The sequence below is a fragment of the Manis pentadactyla genome, chromosome 13 (assembly GCF_030020395.1).
Source record: "Manis pentadactyla isolate mManPen7 chromosome 13, mManPen7.hap1, whole genome shotgun sequence".
In the NCBI taxonomy this organism is placed as follows: Eukaryota; Metazoa; Chordata; class Mammalia; order Pholidota; family Manidae; genus Manis; species Manis pentadactyla.
The window spans coordinates 60586219-60609851 of record NC_080031.1 but is presented as its reverse complement, the minus strand read 5'-3'; the positions used below and the strand labels follow the sequence as shown (position 1 = coordinate 60609851).

Below are 23633 nucleotides of genomic sequence, written 5' to 3'. Positions count from 1 at the left end.
CTTTTAAAAAGTATCAATCGTCTACACTTCTGAAAGACACTGTCATGGACCTGAGGCACAGAGACAGAATGTGAATACAAATGCCACTTGCTAAACTTTCAGGCCATTTGTCCCTACATGCACTCTATTCAAAGAGTTGCTCTAAAATGCAATTTTGAACTGAAATAACACCTTTTCTCAGAATCCACTGGCAGAGAAGCCAACGTAGAACCAGTAAGAATCACACGAAATCTTAATTACTTACTCTCTAGGGATGCGACAGACCTTCAAAATTTCATTCAAATATATTTGTGAAACACACATATACCTTCATTTCTTGTTTTGTATGATTGCTATTTATTGAGCAACTGCTATGTTTTAGGTATTGTGTTAGGCACCAGGGATACAAAGAACAAGATACAGTCCCCGCGCATGTGGAGCTTACAGCCCCAAGAGAGAGGCTGCACTATGGCGCTGCTCCTATAAGGACAAACAGACAGCACTGCTGTTGGTACCCAGTAAAAAAAAAAAGCCATTTGCTTTCCCAGTACCCACTCCCTACTTCTTCCATGCTAATAGAACCCTGATTAAGTTTGAGGTCAAATGGTCTCTGTCAATCATGATGATCCTGTTCCCTCATTTCCTAGCCTCCCTTGCAGCTAGGAGGTAGCCATGAGATCCGTTTTTGGCTAGTGAGAAGGGAAAGTTCTTGCTTTCTTATTAAAGGTTCAGACATAGATATTTCCACCCACCCTCATTTTTTCTTCTTTGAATATGGACAATGTCCAAAGCTATAGCTTTAAGTGATAAGCCAACAAATTAAGAATAGAGAGAGAAAAAGGCAGAGCCTAGGTCTTTGAGGACCCAGATCTGCACCAGACTGCCACTCTTTGGTCTTCCTATGTGGGAGAAAACACACAAACACACCCTATGTGTCACTGTGGGTTTTCTGTTGGAGCTGAATGGATTTCTGTTACAGCACCCCCACCCAGGCTTGGGCAGGATTCATTGAAAAGGTCTGCATGAGTTGAACTCTGACAGATAAGTAGGCTTTAGCCAGATGAAGATGGCAAGGGGAAGGGGGAGTCCTTGTTATATGGCCTGAGGAGAGGAGGGTGCTCCAGGCAGAGGCACATGTGCCAAAGCACATCTGGGCATTACAAGTGTAGGCTGAAGGATACGGTACAAATGAAGAGAGGGCTGAACAGACAGATGGGAGCCAAATTATAAAGGATCAATATGTCAACATAGAGAGTTAGACAAGATTCTTTAAACAATTTTTAAGCAGTAAGAGACAGACCCAGAATGGCTTTTTGGCAAGATTATTATGTTAAATAGATTGAAGTGAGGCAAAAGGAAACTGGAAGACTATCTAAGAGACAAAAATTGATGGTGATTCAGGCTACAAAGTTGGCTGTGAGGATGGAAATAGATTTTGGAGTGTAGAAAGGACAGGACTTATAATTGGTTTGGTAAGTGGTAAACAGAGAATAAGAACAGCTTCTAGGTTTTTGCTTGAGCAGAAAAACGAGGAGAAGCAGAAAGATCCTGCAGGAGTGAAGTATTCATGTTAAGTTTGAAATGCTTCTGAGACATTTCTCAGAATCAATATATGTACCACCTCACACCCATTAGGATGGCCATCATCCAAAAAACTGAAAATAACAAGTGTTGGGTGAGGATATAGAGAAATTAGAACCCTTGTGCACTGCTGGGGAGACTGTAAAACAGTGCAGGCACCATGGAAAACAATATGGCAGTTCCTCAAAAAACTAAAAATAGAACTACCATATGACCCAGCAATTCCACTTCTGGGTATATATCCAAAAGATGTGAAAGCAGGATCTTGAAAAAACATATTTGCATATCCATGTTCATATCAGTATTATTAACAATATCTAAAATGTGGAAGCAACACAAATGTCTGCTGACAGATGAATGGATAAGCAAAATGTGGTATATACATACCATGGAGTATTACTTAAAGAGTAAGGAAATTCTGACACATGCTACAAAATGGATGAACCTTAAGGACATTATGCTCAGTAAAATAAGCCACTCACAGAAAGACAAATACTGTATGATTCTTCTTATATGAAGGATGGACAGCAAAGTCATAGAGAGAGTAAAATTGTGGTTGCAAGAGGCTGGTGGGGGTATGGAGCCGGGGATCTGGAGTTATTGGTTAATGGATACAGAGTTTCAGTTTTACAAGATGAAAAGAGATGGATGGTCTTGATGGTTGTACATCATTATGAATGTATTTAATACCACTGGGCTGTACACTTAAGAAGAGTTAAGATGGTAAACTTTATGTTATGTGTATTTTACCACAATAAAAAACTTGGGAAAAAAAACCAATGTATGCAAATAGTTGCAAAATGTTCAATATGTCAATGATTGTTTTCAGAATCTCTGATGCTAACCCTCTAGTGTCCTGGCAGGTGGGTATTTTTAGATGGCAAAGAATTCTTTGTTCAGTAACTCTCCATTACATTCACTGACTTACAGGTCAAAAACACAAGAACAACAAAACACAGCTACACTTCCAACTCTTCAGAAGCTTTCAAGAAAAATTCTAACAAATTCTGGCATTTTAAAAACCTCTATTTATTTTAAAATACAACTTTTAAAATGAGCACACCACTAGTAAATCAGATGCTCTTTGTCTATTAGAAATTTGTTGAAATGAAAGGTTCACTTTTCTAGAAAAAGAATAGCATTTAAGGTTTTCATGGTGGCAGGGGAGGGACATTAGACTAAAACTACAACTAGCATTATAGGTGGCTGCCTAAACTTTACTTAACACACGGAAAGGATTTCTACTTGGACATCCGATATAAATAGCTGGAAATCTGAGGCTTTTGGCTAAAAACATTTATCAAATGTTTCAGAATTAGTTAAGTTCTTGTAAAAAGTGTTTTGCTTAAAAATTCGGTGTTCTTGATATTCAAAGCAGCATGGATTTGGTAAGGAACAGGCTGCCATGTTTTTGTACCCTCTGGAATATAATTTTATCCTAATTTGTTTTTATCAAACAGAAACCATTCTAGGGGACCCAAATCCACAGGAGACAGGTCCCAAGGGAGACATTTTCAGCCCATCACGCTCTGAGAATGAGGAGCCCTGCAAGACCACTGCCGGGGATGCGTATGGGACTGTGGACGGACGGGGCCGAAGAGCTGGCGCAGAGGCAGAGGTGGTTGGGTTGCAGGGGTGGGGGCACAAGACAGGCTCTGGCTTAGGCCCCGGACCCACCGGAGCACCCTGCTCTCATGTTCTGTGCATGCTCAGTTCCCTGTAAGATGTCATTTACGTTCTGCTCACCCAAGTTTGGAAGTCACTGTTTGACAATCAAACTTGTTAGCCAGAAGAAACCATGAACACCTAAATCAAACTTCATCTTAGAAACAGTGATTTAACTTAGTTACTCATTTTTACTGTCATAAAACAAAAACCTGAAAAAATGACAGTGCTAACACCATTAACTTCTTTTTTAAATAGTTCTCTGCTGATAGAAATAGTTTATCACATAGACTTCTGGTAAGTGCAAACCACCTATCCACCTTCTTCTGTAAATGAAATTAATAATATGGCTTCAAAGGAGACTCAAAGGCTAAGATCTAATTCCTACAGCATCTGCCTGGGTTTCAGGTCATCCGAGATCCTAACAAGCACACGGAGAACATTCTGTAACTGGGACAAGAGGCTACAGGGAAAAGGACAAGCCGACATCAGATTACGGATCAATTCAAATAATTTATGCTGAGTTTTGGATCTGGCAGCCCACCCTTCCGGGAGCATGAGGCCTGGTGTTGGCCCTCCCGTGGTCAGTGGAGGGCACACACCAGCTGTGGAAGGGAGGACGCCACAGACCAGCAACGAGGAAAATGAGAAGAGAGCACATGAAGAGGCAACAGTCCCGGCAGCAGAATTCAGGCCTCTGGGGCGCCAGCTGACGTCTCTGCATTTGATGTTACCATGGTGAGGGTAGATTAGTAGAGCAGAAACCCTGCTTTGAGGCATATGTTAAGAATACATCTCTCAGTAAAAGCTCTAACTTGATTGATGGTTAACACAGGAAACTTAACCAAAGGTCCCTTGTGAACATAATCTTGAGTCCTCTTTTCCATCTAGATGTTAGAGTCTCCACGTGGCCTAGGGGAGATGCCTGGGGCATAACCCCGCATACCCAACCCAGCAGGGGGCATGCAGGCCTTGGGAACCACAAGCGGTAACTCCAGGAACTAATAAGAGGCTTAGGCAGTCTCATCCCCAGGCCCCAAACTGTGCAGTGTCTGTACAGCCAGCCACGGAGATCCACACCAGCCAGGTCGCAAACCACCCATTTGTGGCTCCTGCTCTACATGATCACGTGATCCAGTTACATAGTCCCCCTTATTGGAAAGGCAAGAAGTTAGTTCTAGTAAATTTAGGAAGTTAAATAATTATTATGCAGGAATTGACCTTTCACTCAGAAAGATAAATATAACTTGCTGGAATGCCTCTGATTTCATAATTTTTTAAAATGAGGACTTATTCATCCAAGCTTTATTTGAACTAAACCATGCTGACAGATGTGGATAAAGCAGTGTTTCTCACACTAGATTACTGGAAAGATCTGTTTCAAGAAGAAAAACAATTCTCTCAGACCCTGAAACTTTGTTTGGCTTTCCTCTGTTTGAAACTTAAGATACTTATATTAAAGTCTGTATCTGTGGAATTGTTTTTAAATTGCTAATAATTGCTGTAAGAGTTTCCTATTTAAAACTAGTTTTAAATGTTTTCAGGTTATCACCAAAATGAATACACAAAATTGAACATTCTCAGAAACCTCCCAGATTCTGAACACTATATTTGGGGTAACTACTGGAGAAACAAAATTTTATGTAAAACCATTATATTAGATACATACTAGGAAATTTTAAAGATCAGTATATTAAAGATAAGAAAAACAATGTTTTTCTGTTTGAAGAATTTTTCTTTCTGAGTTTTGGACTAATGAGGATGTATATATGTAATACATGAGTAGGACCAAGTATGAACTCAGTTACCATAAGAACCCCTAATTTTGCAAAGACAGAAAGAAAGTCTTAGATGCTGTGTCATCAGCCTGCACATTCTTTGTTTCGTCCTCTTTGTAGAGGGCATGCTGGACTGACAGATCATTGGCCTGAGGAGCACAGCCTTTCCATATCCCAGCAAGAAAGCTTGCCTGCTGAAGCCAGGAAGACAGTGCCCCAAAATAAAAATAAGTTAGGACTCTGGTCTTAAGTATTGCAGGCACCTTGGAGATAGACAGTGTACACGTGCTCTACTAGTGATGGGCAGGGTAACATTTCAGCTCTATGAACACTTGTGATTATGAGGACAACACGCCCAGTCTCACTTGACATATGGCCTTTGTTAGTGTAGGATGCAGGCTGTTGCAGAGTCAGCTTGGAACAGTCCTTCAGGGGTCTGCTGGTACACAGCCTGCCTGCAGGCCCCAGCACAGAGGGTGCGGGAATCTAGGTCAGGGTCACTGTGGCTTAATTTAATTGTCATCACTGTATAAAGGGCTGTAACATGTATGAAGAAGGTAACAGTTACCTGTTCAAAAGAATGGAGTCCACTTTCTTTGCCTAACCTCACCAAATCTTCCAAGAAGGCTTTCTTCAGCTCCTGAATCGAACCATACAGGTAAAATTACCAGGAAAAAACACATTTCAAGATGGAGGTGGTAGGAACAGTGAGCTCTGAGCAAAGTACAACTGGCCACTGTGCTCTCCCCCTCCACCAGCTGGGGCTGATGCTCCCTGGCAGCGTGCACGTCACCACCTCCTATCAGGCAAGGCGGTGCCAGGCATGACCCAAAAGTGACCAGGAACAGGCTAAAGGACCACTTGATTTTTAAGTGGCCCTCTTGTCAACCTGGTGAGGCCCAGGGTCCCTGCCACCCCCAGAATAGCCCAAGGCCCAGGAGGGTGCTAGGGTCCATGGTGGCTGCTGAGAAGTGACCATGTGACTGGAGGAGCCAACGCTGAGCCACAGCACAGAGATCCTCTTCCCCGGGACCCTAAACGTGCCACGAGGTTCCTGGAAGGTGTGAGTGGCTAATGCTCTTGACATTAGCCAGAATGTTAGCAAGAATTGTGCTACTTCTTCAGTTCCATGACTGTATCTCTGAGCCTAGTAGATACAAAATCACCTCACGTTTGGAGAGAGCATGGCCAGGGAGTCAGCAGGCCGATGCTTGCATCTGAGCTGTGTGGCTCTGGGTAAGCCTCCACCCCCTCTGGGCTCTCCTGCAAGCGATGAAACACCAGGGCTGGACAAACTTTCTGTGCTGTCTCCTGGCTCCTTACGTCGACAGTGCATCTAACTTTCTAAGATGAAATATGAGGTCATCCAACAATAACAGAATGAACCTCTGGTTTAGGATTCCCACGATTTATAAAATACATTTAGAAATACCCCTATGTGTTCAAATTTCCCTGGTCTACTATTTCTCTGTCCTCTCATTATGAAGTATAAAAATCCCAGCAAGTGTTCTGGGAGCAGCGTGGAGGTACAGACCTTATTAGCACAGAGCTCTGCATATGTCCCTTCGATTCCTCTCTTCTGGGCCCAGGAGGGCATGACTTCAGGGTCAGGCACGACAATGCCCACCAAAAAGGCCTGTGGTCCCAGCAAAAGAAAACACCATCAGGACAGAAGCTTTACAAGTGTTTATTTGTGGTCCGACATGAAAAATAATCTTAGTATTCTCAGACTCCACCCTTTTCCAAAAATAAGTCTATGCCCACGAAATGTCTCCACCAATCTAACACATTCTTGACTGCTTATTTTCTGATATATTTTGCTACCTCTGTAAGAAAATTAATACAGAATAAGCTTAACAAGATTACAAATCACTAAGATTTCTGTGTACCTTCAGTTCTCATGCCAATATCTTAAATGCATCCATCTTTAGGATGCTAATCAACCCTATGAACCAAAATACACATATTTGTCAGGATTTCCAGACCACTTTGAAATTGTTTCATCCAGAGGGTCCTCATTTGTGAGGAGCTCCATCTTAATTTTTAAAGCATATTCTTACAAAATACTTTAACAATATTTATTTAAATCCAATAATAGCACATAATATATTCACAGTGATTTTTCTGACTTCAAATCTAAATGATGTTGGAAGCAAAATACAAATCCTCTCCAAATAATTTAATCCTCACCAGATGACCATATTAGATATATTACCACCAGAACCATTATTTGTAATGCTGTACCCATTTATCTGAAAAGTTCTTTTGCATATTTCAAAATCAAAACAGGAGCCTCTTATCGCAAAGTTCCTCTTGGAAGTAGGCAGAACGTTAAGTTAAAACTGCTTCATTACTACTACTTCAAGCACCTTGTTTACTTAACTGCAGTTTATCAAATGAGAAGCAATTCAGATTTCTCCTTTTAAAAGGAATTTTCTCTCATGATCGACATGTGGGAGAATCCTGGTGACAATTATTAACAGTTAACATGTACCACTTTAATCAAATACCAAATACTTAGGAAATTATTCCCAAACAGGCCCAGTAGGTGCAGGGTGGGAAGGAGGGGGCTGATGCACAGGGGACTCACCTTTAAGCTGTCCCCGTGGACATAGATTTGCGCCACAGGCTCGCTCCGGATATAGATGTTCTCAATCTTCTCTGGAGCAACATACTCTCCCTGAGCAAGTTTAAATATATGCTTCTTCCGATCAATAATTTTAAGAGTTCCCGCCTGTGGAGTCGGACAAACAGCGTCATAAAAAGAAAACAGTCCCGATTCCCTAGCCTGAACCCCCGGCTCATTAGTGCCCCAGTGCCCCACCCCTGTCCTCTGGGATCTGCCCCTCCATCTGAGGTCTCTGCTCTCACAGAGCCACTGTGCACCGCAGGTCGACGGCTCCAAGCTCTCGGGACCCAAAGGGCCCAGTGTCCTTTCTCCTCGGCATTTACCCCATTTCCCCCCTGTCCCCCACCCCGGCCAGCCTCGTGCCCAGCACCAGGGGATCTCCCCAGAAGGCCTACCTCCCTTCCCATCGGCCCCCCTCACCCAGGCCCTTGTGCAAGCTGCCCCTTTGCTTACCAGCATCTTCAGATTCACCCCCTTAAATCACGCTTGGGCCTCTTGCCCCAGCTTCTGCCTCCACTCCCCAGGAGCGGCCCCTCCCACCCTAGCAGACCGCGCAGCTTTGGCAGAGGCCCCAGCGACTCCTGCCTGACAGCCGGATGGTGTTAGGCGCCCTCACCCCTCCAGGGCCTCTGCAGGCCACCACCGTGGACAGTGAGCACTGGTGCCCTGGTGTCGAGGACCCCCCCACTCACCTCCCTGACTCCCCTCAGCCTTTCTGGCTTTCCCAGGGGAACGGGTGCGCCTGTCTCCGTTGGCCACCCCTGGAGCGCTGGCTGCGCTTGGCCGGCCTCCGCTGACAGTGCTCCTCAGGGTACCGGCCGCTTATCTCGCCATCAGCTGCCCGCACGTGTGTCTCGGCTCCCACCGGGCCTCCTTGGCGATTCTCAGACCCAGGGCCTAGCTATCCTCAGAACGCCTCGGAACCCGCCCCTGGGCCCTGCAGGACGCCACATGCCTCGAAGGAAGCGAATCTTCCTCAAGCTCGTCCTCCTGGTCCCCTCGCACCAAACCTGGAGATGGCCTTGGTTTCCCTCTCCTGGGGCTTCTAGCAGTCACCATCATCTGTCCTTGCCTGGACGTCTCCTCACATCCACCCCCTTCTCTGTCAAACCACTTCCTCGGGGGTCTCCTGCTTACATTCGGCTCCCGCTCCTGGGGCCATCTCTCCGAAAGGGAAAAACAGCAGGGTTCTGTCCCAGCCCAGGCTGCTCCTCCTGCGCCTTCCCTTCCCTGGTCTCTCTGGCTGGTAGCAGCCGAGCTGCTGGGGTGGGGGATCTGCACTCCCATTTCACAGATGACAGAAGCGAGGCTGAACTCTGGCAAAGCCACACTACCAGGAGGTAGGTGAACCAGGATTTGAGCCAGGTCTTTCTGGATCGGAAGCTTAATACCCTTACTTGATCTAATACTATTTCAAAATAGTACTAATTTAAAAAATTCACTCCCACAGACTGCCTGCCTGCTGCCCTCAGGCACAACCCCAGATGCATCACATGAGTTGATTTGTTTGCTTCCCACAACACCCTGCAAGGTGGGTGGTTTCATCCCAGCAGATCCAAGGTTTGGTGGGGCTTCAAGCCTTTTCCAAATTTGAGGGCCCACCCTCTATAAGAAAAATAATACAAAATGAAGAGCAGAGCCTTGGAAGTGAGAGGCCCCTGCAGCCTAGGCTTCCTTGGCTGATGGGACAATGTACCTTCTGCCGGTGTCTGGGCCCCGCTGCTCTCCCAGCCTCCCTTCTGCACACCTGTGGGCCCTCAGAACTGCTTGCCTCTCTCCTCTAGTGTCTCACTGCTCAGCACAGGCTGCCCTGACTGTCCTTCCCACTTTCTCTTCTCCCCTCAGAGTGTAGCTCATACCCTGCACCCATGGTCCTCTGCCTCGTCCAAGGTGAGCATGGCCCTCAGGTCATGCCCAGAACACTGGGCTGGGAACCGTCTAAAGATGTGTCCTCTCCTGAGCAGGGTCCTGGGCCCAAGGCACAGAGCTGGATGCATCCGTGTCTGCTGCAGGAATGAGGGTTTCTCAAAGGGAAGCACAGATCCACACCATGGCAAATCAGCTCACCAGCCCAGATGGCCCTGGACAGCTCAATGGGTTCACATGACAGATAAACCCATCTCAGTATGTCCACCCCAAACCTTAGCAGCTTCCCAGAGACACAGGAGAGGCTCCTGGGGTAGCTGCGTCAGGCCAGGGCTCTGGGTTTCAGTGACAGAGTCCCTTCCTGTCCTAGCTTTCATCAAAGTATCTTCTGTCAGGCATTGAGCTCAGCGCTTTACCCGTGTAACCTCACTTACTCCTCACGACGACCACAGAGGACAGCATCAGATGTTACCATCCCGATTTGACAAATGACAGAAATGAGGCACAATGACTGGGTTTTGGTAAACCTGGGGGCCACCATACAAGAATGCCATGTAGCCTTACTCTCTTACTCTGCCAGGGATGGAGGGCTTTGCTCAACGTCACGGGAGCGAGTGCTGGCAGAGCCAAAGGACACCAGGCATTCTCCACCCAGGAAAAGCTCCTGGCCCCAGAGTGGATCACATTATGGAAACTCCCTGCCCCAAAACGTCTGGAGCCGCGGGGCTCCGCGTGTACGCACCGGCAGCCATTTCCCGATGTCTCCGGTGTGAAGCCAGCCGTCGCAGTCCAGGGCCTCCTTTGTCCTGGCTGGATCTTTCAGGTAACCTTTGAACACGTTTGGTCCTCTCACACATATCTGTGGGACAAACACCGGGTTTCTCTCAGCCCACGGCATAAGGAACCCTGATATGAGCTGACAGGAGGCCCCGTAGAATAACGTGTGCCAACGTGCTCTGTCCCTCAGGAAATCTGCAGTGGGAGCTGCAGCAATGGAAGCAGAGGACTGGAGAGCCACCGGTGGTCCCAACCGCCTCCTGCCTCCTCTCAAGTAGCATCCTCTGCCCTCTCCTCCTACCTCCCCGCCTGGCCACCCCAGATCCTCTCCCACATCCTCTTCCTCCTCTGGGACCCCGGCATTCGGTATATGCTGCTTTGTGACACCAGAGGGGGTCCCACCAGATGTCGATGGCTCGCAGCCTCCACCAGAGGTCCTGAGCCCCCTGCCTCATGCCCGGGCAGCATTCCCTTCTGTTCCCACGGAATGAACAAGCACAGGCCTGCTCCACCTACCCCATCTGGCCTGTTTGCAAATGGTCATGTTTCCAGTAGGGCAGATACACAACAGCAGGCCATGCCAGTCAGGGGAAAAAAGTATGGATTTTTAGAAAAGTTTAGGAATTTCAAATCTTGATTTAGACGAGCCCCATCCCAGCCTTGGGGGCTGGTTGCTTCATTACCAGGAGAGGAAATGCCAAATTCAGTTGAGCCTAATACATCAGTAAACAAAAGTGACTTTACACATAGGATGAATGGAAAATATATTATTCCATTTCCATGTTTTTTCCTTTTACTAACTGCAGGGAGCATCCAGAAACATACGTGGCTAAATGCCTATGTTTACCTCTCCCTCTCCTTTGCAGGTCCAATAGTTCAGTTCCTCGACATCGATGAGCTTGATATGATTGCAGGGCAGCGGTGCCCCTACATGCCCTGTAATGCCAGAACAACACAGTGTGCATCAGCGCTCCGAGCAACTTCTGCACCGAAGGTGCTCTGTGCCACATAGAACCCCTCGAGTAGTTACGTAAAACCATGTAAAACTCCTCATGTGGTCAAAGCGCAGAATTATGGGTAGAAAGCAATACCCCTTCAGGTGGGCATGTGTCACAGGCAAACAACTGTGATAGAACAAAGTTCTGGGAGACAGGAGAGGCCAGTCTTTGCTGGGCCCTTGTTTTACATCTGATTCTTGAGCTGGACAGGCATGTGGGGTCAGCACAACCTGCTGAGGTCTGGGGGGGGTTCATACCCACACCAACCCCAAAGTCAGGACTTTATACAATAGTGCCCATCTTAAAACATTTTCCCCATTGCGAGCTCACATGTCATGGGTTGGGGATCATAAAATACTTCTTTGTTTCCAGTCACGAGACAGTTGATTACTGTGCATAGTAATCATCTAGAAATCTTATATTAAAATGTAGATTCTGATACAGTAGGTCTGGGGTGAGGCCTGAGCACCTATATTTCTTACAGGCACCCAGGCGATGTTGATTCGCTGGTCCAGGTGCTATACTTTGAGTAACAAATAGAAAACAAGGATGAGGTGACCTGCCTCCCAAAATTAAGACTTCACACTTCCTTGGTCTTAGATGCTCCAACCACAGAAGTGTGTCTAAGTTATATCCTAATAACTGTGCTTGTTACACTGTTCGCTGGCAAGGTAGAGGATTTTTAAGCAGGTTCTGTCCAAGGTCCTAAAAGATAAGTAAGCCATGTAGATGAAAAATGAAGTTGTGACATTTTTGTGTTTTTTTTCTTTTACAATATTGTACAGAGATACTTATCTTCTCCTCCTCGATAGCTTTTGCAAGTTTTATGGTAAGAAGAAAAGGCAAAACCTTGGAAGTTCTACATAGGGAAGTGGAGAGGATGACATAAAAGGGAAGAAAGAGTCCAAAAGGAAGGAGGTAGGTACAAGTCATCAGTAAATACGATGGCAGTGATAAGAAAAAAGCTAGTGAGCTGGGACCTCAGAAGACAGCTCATGTAGTAAATTTGCCAGGAGTAGAGAGATCAGGGGACTAATACGCAAAATAGGCTTCATTCAACTAGAGTTTAAAGAAATAAAACTCAGGAGAAAATTCTTCTGTAGTTGACTTGGCCAAATATGACTTCACTTTAGAATCCTATCATGTTTCTGCTGACTACCCCAAGGGGCTCTGAAAAGAGTATTGCCCCATGGAGCATATTTCTTTTCCGTGCACATCATCCCAAGTTTTCTAGTTTGTAGCTGAGCAGACAAGCATGAAGAGTGGTGCCAGGCTCACAGAGAAAGTCAGTATCCCAAAGGATTCTTTGGCTGAGCATTGTTCAGACTCCTCCCCTGTGTCTGGGGTAAATTTGGTGACGGATAGCACAGAGGCTACCTGCTGCTTCCTCCTTACCCTGAACGATAAGCCCTGCTAGAAGGAGGAGCTGCTCTTTCTGGGGCTGCCACTGTCTTCTAGACATGACCATCGCAGGAGACCACAGCTACCAGAGGGCCTCGGGAATGGCCCTTCAGGCAAGAGTGCCCTGGCTGCTAAGCACTTGCCTCTCCTTAAATCATGTCCAATCCATAGCCTGCTTCCTTCACTCTAAAATGACTATATGCAAGTCTGGGTCCTATTTAGAATTTATAAAATCCAGTATGTTGACATTTACTGATATTATAAGCACTTTCCCACCTGGAGCTGTATTTTGTGATTTACTGTTATTATTAACATGAGTTCTACTTACCTACAAAGAAATAGGAAAATACAAAAAAACAGTAGGAAAGTACAAAAATGTGTAACAAAGAGAACAACAGATCCATAATGCCACAACCCAGGCATAACCAGGATCAGGGGTTTTCGTGTTTCTGCTGCTTTTTTCCTAAGGGCCCCTGTAAACTCACATTCCATGAGAAGGATTCAGAACCCACTGCTTTAACTCAGGAGTGCTCTGAAGCATCCCCACATCTCCAGGCCTTCCTACCTGAGGTCCAGTCTCCAGGCGTGGTGAACGTACATCCCGCCGTGCACTCGGTTTGGCCATAACCTTCATAAACCTTCGAGCAAAACAGAAACCTGCAGCATACGCACCTAACACAGCTGACCAGCAGCCCTTTCCAGCCAGCTAACCCCCCACTGAGCACCCGGCTGCTTCGTGCTGGGGCTGGTGGGCAAGGAGGTGCTCTGGAGGTCGGTAACGCTGAGCACCAGCAAGAGGCATGGTAAACATTATTGATTTGCTTTCCAACACTGGCTCCATTTTTCATTTGGGTCATATGTATGAAGACAAATATTTAAAAATCTACTACATGTCTTGTCTTGACTCTGTAAGATGCTCCCATCCAGAGCTCCACGTGTTTTCAGGGAACACCAGGCGGGACAGGCTGCTTGGAGGAGTGGACAGGCCACGTTGGTGTAGACTAGGACAGTGTGAGAAGCCCGTGGCTTCTAAAGTATAAAACTTAAGTGAACACATTTATGAAATAGGTGTGCCTATTTGCTTAAAACCCATCAGTCACGATCATGTTACTACACTCTGCACAAGTACTGAATAAATCAGTAAATATTAGTTGTGCGCATGAATAAATGAAGGAATGGAGTTTTTAGAGATGACGAAACCTACTGGATCAAATAAGAAAACAGATGGCTTTCCTCTGCCTCCCTGTGCTCTTCTCCTGGGTTGAGAGGAACTTTGCAAGCTGGAGAAGGCAAGGGTGATGTTACAGGTGTGGTTTGAGAATCTCCTGCACATCAACAGTGCGTATCGATAGTTCATCTAATCTCTTTTTGCAGAAGGAATACACGTGCGCCTTCCAGAATGTCGCCAGGCCATCCTGGCTTTCGCTGACTCTGGGCTTCTCTCATCCTCAGGGGAGGGGCTTTTCTCCACTAAAATCCTGCCCCCAAGATCTTTCTCCGTACGGTAGAGGGTACAATGGACTCCCCGCCCTGCCCTCATATAGAACCCACTGTCCCTAGGGAGGGCCACACAAAGGCAATACCTGGCACCCCAGAGCCGCCCGGAGGAATCCCAGGACGGCTGGTGATGCGGGGGCTGCTCCAGTAACGATCATCCGCACACACCCTCCAAGACTGGCCTGTGGGAGGAGAGCAGAGGCCACCTAAGTCTGGGCTGCTGGAGGCAGCACCCAGCCCATGTGGCCCATCTGAGGTCAACATTCCAAACTTGGACGCCACCTGGACCCTAGGGTAGGGATCTGCCCCTTCTCCTTCCAGATGGATTCACCCAATCAGCTGTGCAGCTCAGTCCTCAATATGGCCAACTTGTTTATGTAAGTCTTTCGCACTAAGTGCCATTACTCAGTGTGGCAGTCTATAATTTTGGTTCTCCCTTCTTTAAAATACACATTTGTACCCTCCTTCTCCCATCATTTGCAAGCACCCACACCAATTACTTAGGACAATTTCTTCCCACTTCCATCTTAATGGCCTAGCCTTTTTCATTTGTAAATCAATACCACGCTCCACTCTATTTATTATGCAGAGGACGAAGAATTCTCTAAACACTCAACTGTAAGTTGAGCGAAGGGAGTTTAAATATTAATTTTCATACCTAACAATGGAGTAGTAAGAAAAAAAATGAGTAATGCTATGAATTAACTACAAATTCCTTGGGTAATGAAGAGCTTGAAAACTTTAGTGGGAAACATAAATAAGTAACTCATGACCAGCCTGGCTTGGGACAGGTTGAAGGGATAAGAAAGAGGAAGGGAAAGAAAGATTCTTGGCCGTCTGGCTAGAACCTAGAGCGGCTGGAAAGCCCAGACTACATGGAGGGGCAAATGAGACTTCGGGCCCCAGGAGCCCCTTGGCGGACCTGGCCACCGAAGGGCAAGGATCCCCTGACGTCTGTGGAGATCAAGGGACCTGCCTTCCAGAAGGAGGTCGAGTCCTTGCTGGTTGCCTGCTGGCAAACATATCACATCTCCAAATAATGAAAACAGTCCTTTAAGATTTCAGTGGTGGCATAAGCTTCGATTTCATGAGCAAAAGAATTACTATTATTCTGTATGATTACAGGCCACTGGGATGAGCTTCTCTCATTCTTCTGTACCATCACCCACTGAACATGTAGGTGCCACTCTATACAATATAATTGTTCATTTTCTTACCTGAATCTTATTAAAGAAGAGTTCGTCCCAGATACTGTCATTCCTGATGATTCCACTCCGGACCTCAGCCTGCTTACGTTTTGCTGCAAACTCCAGGAGCCAGCGCTTTAATGGCGTGTCTGCTTGGCTGAAGATCTGAGGACAGTTGGAAACAGTTGCCAGGGCTGCATATCCCACCTCTGGACATACCCCCCAGGGAAGAAGGCCCGGATGGCCAACAGCGAGGCCACTCCCCATTTTGCCCCTGCAGGAGGTCAGCGGATGTGCGACATCCAGCTAAAGGTTAATATTGCCAAGCTCTGGGCACATTGTGGGGATAGCAGTTCCTAAAAAATATCTCCCCAGCCAGGATTTTGGAGAATAGTAAGAAAACAGGAGAAGGAAGGGTGAGTCCGGGAATACAGGAGAGGAGCAACTTCCAGGCCCAGTGGGTGTGGGCACAGAGCTCCAGACCCTGGGCATACAAGCAGATATGCAGCCCCCCAGCCTGGCCCCAGACTCCCTTCAGGGCTCACCTTGTCGTACATCCGGTTCAGCAGCCGTGGGACCACAGGGAAGATTGTCGGGCAGAGAGCCTTCATGTCATCCGAGAGGAGGCGGATGTCCCCTTGGAAGAAGCCTACGCGCCCTCCGTGGCAGTAGACGACAGACTGGAGGGGGAGGACAGGAAGGGAGGCGTTATCGGGACAGTGACTCCCAGCTGCCACCCAGAGTTTCCCAAGGTTCTGCCCTACATGGAGGGCACCCCTGACCCCATAACCCAGACCTGGATGCTGCACGAGACACTGAAGAACACTACCTGAGGCGACACTCCCCCTGCCTCCCCACTTCCCACCTGCTAAGTCTTGCACAGGCACAGCAGGAAGAGGCAGAGATGGAGGGGATCCTGGGCCTCTGGGAGATGCCGGAGCAGCCAGTCTCACTGGTGCTGCCCCTCATGCTGTCCCCCAAACCCTGGTCAGGGGCCTCCCTGGGGACTCAGGTCTCTGAGCTGTCCTACACCCTATCAAGGGGGCTGCTCCAGGTCTCAGAGAGCCTGTGGATTTCCCCAGGGCACCTCAGCAACCCCCGGTGCCCATGAGTCCTGGAGATGTTGGCTGTGGGTGCTGTTTGGCGGGAGGCCAAGGGGGAGCCCACCTGTTTCCTAACAGGACTAGGGGTACTCCAGGGGCCTAATATATGCTCCTGACCTTAATGCTCATAGCAGAGCTCTAAGTGACCTCCATTTTACAGGTGAGGAATATGCAAACTGAAGATGCATGTCCAGGGTCACAAAACTAGTTCACAGATATTGCTGGCATTCTAATCCAGGTCTGGAAAGCTAGAAAGCATGTCCTAGGATATCAAGTCTCCCCCAAGGTAAGATGCGAGAGGCTTAGAAGACAGAGTTTATCTATAGGATGGTCCCTTGTGTGACACTCGTATGGAGAATTCCTTGCTCCCACAACCTTCTGTGGACGCCCCATCCTCCCCTGCCCCCAGCGCCCTCTGCACCCCTACAAGGCCTGTCCCAGGGCCAGTCATAACACTGGTCCCACCTACAGCCTGAGGGGTGTGACCACTTGATGCCTCAACTCGACTGGGTGGGTTTCTTTTTTAGGAGGTCATCAGTTAATGGAGGTAATGGAATATATGCATTTGGGCCTCAAACAGAGCTGCACTGCACAGAGTTTGACTGGTGGGGCATTTCTGCAAAGCTTTAATGCTCTCTGGAGTGGATGCCAGCAGCTGGGGCCTCTGCCAGCTGAGGTGTGTCCACAGGTAGGACAGGGCAAGCCTGGGGTTTTCCCTGGCACCATGCTCCCAGGTGGGATGGGAAGGCTGGCCAAGGTCCTCTGACCCCTCTGGCCTCTGAGGACAAGGCAGTTTAGTTCTACTCCATGGTGCCAGTGACAAGTAGTGCCCTGCTAGGGTTCTGGGTTCTGGGCACAGATTGCGCCTCCCTGAAGCCAGGGCCTTACCTGCACCATTCGCTCAAACATGTGTGCTAAAGGCAAGTAGGCAATGTGCACATCCACACAAGTGGGAGCCCACTGGCTCTGTAAGAGAAGAGAGGGAGCCCAGGCAAGGCCCGGTCAGTCAGGCGGCGTCTTACCTGGATCACTCTCTCAAACATGTGAGCCAGAGGCAGGAAGGAGACGAGCACATCGTCCTGTCTCGGAAAGATCACTTTCTGCAGGTGGCGGGCATGGGAGACAGAAAGGAAAGAAACACTGACAGGAAGACAACAAGAGAGTTGTAAAACACTAAAGAGAAAATGGTCCTGGAGGGGCAAACAGGAAGAGGGGGAGGGGGAATGGGGCAGAGAGAGACTCCAGACGAGAGAGGAACAATGCCAGACAGAGAGAGAGAGGGAGGGGGGAGATGAAGGCGCAGGAGGAGGGACAGAGGGATGGCAGCGCAGGAAGACAGTGTTAGGCTGCAGCCTGGGACTAGGTTATCTGCAGAAGCAAAGAGCCAAATGAAGCACATATAAACCGGCAGAGCCCAGCTCCGCGGGAAGTCTCCTCCGGCCCAGGCCCGTTTCTCAGGTGCTCTGGGCCACCTGGGCCAGCGTTCACAGGGCCTCGGCTCGTCAGCACTTTCTAGCCCTTCCTCCAGAGAACCCTAGGTCTGTACCAACTGTGGCCGGGCATCTTCCCCAGACAGGGTGGGGAGCAAGGCCAAGCCTAGACAGGTGGCTGAACCAGGCCTGAAGGCCCTGGCCTGAGAGCAGGGTCCTAACAGGGAAGGCCTGGAGGGAGCCCTGCTGTGCCCCCAGCCCACGTCTCATACATGGGACTGGCCTCGGCGACAGGGGCTGCTGCGGCCGGGGGAGCCTGCACAAGGCGGGGCTCTGGGTCAGGCTAAGCCCTAAGCACCTCTTCTTCGCTGGACTTCACTGCCCTCTGGCCTTTTGCAGGGGCCTTCCTTCTCCTGGGCTGGCTTTTGGACAAGTCTGGGAACCTGGCTGAGGCTCCTGACCTGGGCTCGGCCACCAACAGTCTCTCACCGTTTCTTACCACGGTACATGATTGTTCAAGGCACATGCTCTATGGTGCCACGTGGCGGGAATGTGGGTGCTGACTGTTCTCCACAGTGGAGAAAAAGCCTAACCTATATGAACAGGTACCTGACTTTCTCCCTAAAAAAACTGCAGGGCATTCAGATATGCACCACTTGTGGAAAAAGGTCCTTCTTTCTTAGCCAGTTATAAATGCTAACATGCTTTTGTCAGGCTAAAGATATCAAGCTTTTTTGAGCTTAGATTTACCTTTTTAAGGACAGCCTTATAAATAAGCAGTGCCATTGTTTCTTAGACTCTAGAAGTCCTTAAACACAAAATGACCAGATTAAACCCTGACCTACTTGAAAAGCAAGTAATTAAAGATTATTTTCTAAATAAAAGTGCAAAAATAAAACCCCATAGGTATCTCAATTTTTGAAATGAAAAATGAAGAATAGGTTTACATGGTTTCCTTTCTGGGATCTTAGCACTCATAGAAACCAACTGGATGTCATCAGGTCTGGATCACTGCAGTGTTTGGAGATAAAAGTGTCTGTAAAAGTGGGATTGCTCTAATGAGAACAGAAACTCCCGCCTGTGAAAGGCAGCCCACACTATATCAGGGAAAAAAGGAAATAAATGCAAAAAACTCCTGAGGCTGGAGGGTGTCCTCAAGAGACGCCTGCATTAATGAGTCTACTTTATTCACCTCTGTCACCTTCAGAAAGCCTGAGAAATCAGCCACCACGTTCCCGTGGGTGAGCATCGCACCTTTTGGGTTCCCTGAAAGAAGAAAGCAAGAAGGTGAATTAGTTGGAGGCCACCCCGAGAACATGCCCGAGTCAGCAGTCCAGACACGCCGTCCACCTGAGCCTCTGGCCTCGTCCACAGCCCCTCAGCAGCCCTAGGCAGATGAACGTTGTGTCAGGGACCTTTGTCCTGCAGACATGTGAAGCCTACCTGGAGACTCCCAGCAGCTTGGGAGCAGAAGGCACAGGGGGGCTACTGGTGACCTGTGCCTTCCTCTCTTCTGTTCCCTCAGGGAGCGCAGGCTCTCGGCCTCCAGTCGCCTCACACACACCCAGTACCCTGTGCTGCTGTCTGGGCCTAGGCAAGTCTCTGGAACCCAGCACAGGACCTCCTTGCTATACCCAGCACCTGGAAAGGCCCAGGCTCAGGCCAGCCTGGAGGTTCAGGGCACGGGGGCAGCCCCTCTGGCCTGCTCATCAGTACAGATGGGACATGGATATTCTTGCTTTGTTCTGACAAGGCTGTTCACTACTGCTCCTGAGGAAGCCCAGGGCTGCTAGGATGACTCAGTGGACAGAGGCCAGGTGGGGACCCAGGGCACTGCTGGCTGGGGAGGGAAGGAGCTGGGCCACCATTGCATGGCAGGGTGGACACTGCAGTGATGTTGCTGACGGACAGGTGTGGCTGGGCTCCACTCCTGGCTTTGTGTCTCACTGCCTGCATAATACCAGCAGCCATGTCTCCTCTCTTGGTTTCCTTACCTGTGAAATAAGCAGTGGCACCCCCCTCACAGGGCTTCTATAAGGTCTAAGGATATGACCCACATGCAAAAGATGCAAAATCAGAAGTTCCACTGAGGCAGCAGATACGATGGGTGGGAAACTCCAATAGCCAGAGGCCAGACCACATGCAGAATTCATCCCAGGAAATACCAAATAAACCAGTATGTTAAGTTTGCAACCCTTGGCCAGAAAGAGGTACAAAAAGGGCTAAGTGAGTAGAAATTAAGAGAGGGTTGTAGTAAATGCCACTGAACTGTTCACTTAACAATGGTCAATTTTCTGCTATGTGCATTACTCCTCAGTAAAAGAATACATTTGTGGGAAGCATTTCTTTGGAGAGAGCTATCCTGAGTTCTACAGCCCATCAAAAGGGGGGTAACAAGGGGTCCTCTCTCCCAGCCCCAACCTGAATCTAAGCTAACCCCGACTCTATTGGGATTGCTTGGAGAGTCTGACCACATGGCCTGCAGCTGAGGATCTCAACAGAAAGGTGAAGAAGCCTGTGGCTGCAAACGGAAAACGAAAAACAAAAAATCCCAGGGACTGGAGATGCCATCTGCAGAAGGAACAGCAATCTGAGCTGGTGGTGGTGGGAGTGGTGGGCTGAAAAGGAGCCTTGCCGCAGGCCAGTTCCCCCCACCAAGTCAGGGGGAAGCAGTAAAGTGAACAGCAGAGGCAGAAGCCAGGTAGGGAGCAGGACACCTGCTGCGGGGCAAGGAAGGGTGCTGCCTGCATCAAGAGGACTGAAAGTGTTCCAGACCATCTCCCAACCGCCTTCTCCCACTTACTCACTCTCCCTCCTGCGGGGAGAGGGCAGAAGCCTTCATCAGCAGGCTGGAGGGAGAGGAGAAATGCGGGAGAGGAGGAGAGGAAAGACAGATGGCGCCTTCCCCACCGGGCTGGCAGCCGGCCCCGGCTGGGGCTGGGGCTGGAGATGTCGTGATGGAGAGGACGGACTCCTGCTTGGGACTGACGCTAGTATTTCTGAATTAAGACCATGTGTGTGACTTATGCCGCCCATGCGGCTTTTCTGAGAGTGACCAGAGAAGGCAGGACCTGCTGTTTTTATCCAGGAACAGAAAGAGAGCTGCCTCCACTGACAAGTTTAAAGGAGTGGGGGCAGACAGAGATAAAGCTCTTCTCATAATTTTATCCCATGAGGCTCAACTTACCTCATTCATCAGAATGTGACACATTCATCAGAGACAAGAGCACCAGTAATGGTCCATCTCTGTCTGACCAAGGCGTGTGGTGGGCAGGGTTTTAGCAAGCGCTCTGCACTAACACCCACACTGCGAATCAGAGGCCACTTGGGGGACACAGAAGGTTACAAGATCTAAAAAATTACATTTCCTAATAGATAGCTGCTAAAATATCTTCCTTTTGGAAAGGACAACCCCGGGATCTGTTTTTACCTCTGCTGGTCCTTCTTTCAGCTCAGTAACTTTCCTCAAACCCAGGCCCATATTAAGAAATCCTCTGACTTGTCTCCTATGTACAAATCCCGCAGACTCCATAGGTCCCCAAATTAATCTGAGAATATCACTTGGAAATTTTCACCTGGGGATTCTCAAACTCTAGAATTTTCTAAGGAACATCCACAAAATACTACATATGAAATCAGAACTGACACAAAGGAGGGTCCTGGGCTATAGAGCTTTAGAACTGCCAGGGCGGCCGACTTGCTCATGCCTAATGTAACCTCAGGGTGGATGGTTTAAGAATCTCGAGAGCTCTCCTCACTGCTGAAAACTTTCAAAAGCCTCCACTCGGTTCAGGCCAATACAACATAGGATGGTAGGAATTTTTCAATTCTGCTTTTCCTCTCCAACATGAGGAAAAGTTACACCTTTTAGAAACAAGTGTTTCGTTGTGATGCAATTTCATAAACTAAATGAATTTATAGGAGTTACAGAATTTTTAAATATTCCCAGAAGTGTTTAAGTTATTTCCCTAAGCCATCTCTACACATGATCCTAAAAGATGGAGAAGTGAATGGTGATAACGAATCCTGGGACAAGACTCAGTGTCTGAACTGGGAGGTGAGAGGTGAGTCTTACGAAGGCTCTGCTTGCTTCTCTGATTCAGGACAAGTGCTTCCCTCTGGCAGCATTTCTTTTGAACATGACATGGATAATTGTCCAAGCTGCTCACATGGAGGAACAGGCTACACGTTCCCAGCTAGAGCCACCAAAATCGCAGAGTCAGCCTTTCCCCTAGTTTGCTCCTTTCCTCATGCTCCGTCGAAGCAAGCCGCTGCTCACCAGGCCCCAGAGTCTCAGCCGCAGGACACCTAGTCTATTTTCCACCTTCTCCTCAAAGGCTGGCCATCCTTGTATTTCATTTCCTCTCCAGATGATGAAGGGAAAAAAACTCTTAGTTTCTGGCATTTTGGCATCAGTGGTGTTCCTGGATCACCCATGGCTGACATGCAGAAGGTCATCCCACTGGGTGGAGATCTGCCCTGGGGGACACTGGCTTCAAGTGACAGCAGCTGTGGGGTGAAGCTGAGCTTGGCATATCTGATGCAGGGGTGGATGAGCGTGGGGTTGGGCACAGTGCTGGACCCTCTGGCTGGGGCTCCTATGGCTTCTTGTTTCCACTTTGACACAGTAAAAGTGGGTCCCAAAAGATACTGGTGACAGAAATGCTCTGGAAGTTTTAGAATGCAAGCAGAGTTCATCTCCCTGTTAAAGGCTCCCAAATTTTCTTTGAGATTGAGTCTTGCTTTCACCCAACCCATATCTACCTTTAAAAAAGAAATTAGACTTGAGAGCTAGTAGGAATACAGATCATAACTATGATAGCAGCCAATTACTAAACACCCACTAATGTGGGCTCTGTGTTAGGCATGCCATACGTGGTAGCTCAGTTATTTCTTGAAAACAACCCTACACTATAGGTATTAGATGTCTTTGTTTAATATCCAAGGCAATTGAGGCTTAAGAGACATTTAAAAATGCTCCCACAGCCATGCAGCAGGAGCACTGAGATATAGTTCCATGCACATGATCACACAAGTCTTGAGCTAAATGGTGCAGAATGAACAGGCAAAGGTGAGCATTTCCAGAGAGGCTGCCTCCGAGCAGCCACAGCTACAGGGCTGATGGGCGTTTACATGCTCAGCTAAATGCCTGCCAATGCCTTTCCTGGGATCCTCAATCAGAACAGAAGAGATGCCCCAATTCAATGCTTCCTCCTCCACCCCAGCCTCCTGGCCCTGCCCCTGCTAAGAACTGACCCAGCTAGCTCCCTCACGTCAAGACCCTTTCATGTGACTCCAGACATGTGCCTTTCCCCTGCCTACCATCCGCCTCCTCGCTCCCTCCCAAGCCGGGCTCCGCTGTCCCTCTCTGTCCCTCTCTGCAGCCACTCTCCTGCCCTGGGCTTCAGTTCCTGGGCTTGCTCTGGAGCAGGCTGCTCTGATAACCCCGCCAAGCCGGCCCAGCGACCTGCCTCTCCCACTCCTCCCACAATATGACTCCGAGGCTCCCACTCACCAGCCCAGGGGGGCTCTCTTTGCAGAAACTGCCACACTGTGCCTCCTTAGACTCCAGCCCATTCATGACTCCTCTCGCCAGCAGACCAGGACCTTGATGCCTACTCCACAGAGGAGGGCTCCCTGCATCCTCCCGGCCCCCCAGGATCCTCTCTTCTCCTCCCCCAGGCAAGGCACATCTCTTCCGTGGCCCTTGGAGGCCTTCTCTCTCCCTTGAACAAACCAAAG

The 23633-nt window shown here is 48.4% G+C and overlaps 1 protein-coding gene across 5 annotated transcripts in view; it reads right to left on the bottom strand.

The window, feature by feature from the left end:
- The window catches only part of ACSL6 (acyl-CoA synthetase long chain family member 6), a 54523-nt gene that overhangs the window by 4951 nt on the left and 25939 nt on the right, over window positions 1-23633 (bottom strand). For 4 of the 5 annotated variants that reach the window (XM_036892675.2, XM_036892678.2, XM_036892677.2 and 1 more), the window contains exons 10-20: window positions 19084-19157; window positions 17484-17561; window positions 15904-16038; window positions 15389-15523; window positions 14258-14353; window positions 13240-13312; window positions 11123-11211; window positions 10241-10357; window positions 7594-7737; window positions 6538-6639; window positions 5572-5643 (exon numbers count right to left, since the gene is read on the bottom strand). In XM_036892675.2, coding sequence (XP_036748570.2) covers window positions 5572-5643; window positions 6538-6639; window positions 7594-7737; window positions 10241-10357; window positions 11123-11211; window positions 13240-13312; window positions 14258-14353; window positions 15389-15523; window positions 15904-16038; window positions 17484-17561; window positions 19084-19157 — 1115 coding nt within the window. Of the gene's footprint in view, window positions 1-5571; window positions 5644-6537; window positions 6640-7593; window positions 7738-10240; window positions 10358-11122; window positions 11212-13239; window positions 13313-14257; window positions 14354-15388; window positions 15524-15903; window positions 16039-17349; window positions 17428-17483; window positions 17562-19083; window positions 19158-23633 lie in introns of all 5 variants that reach the window. The other variant, XM_036892676.2, reaches the window with a different exon arrangement.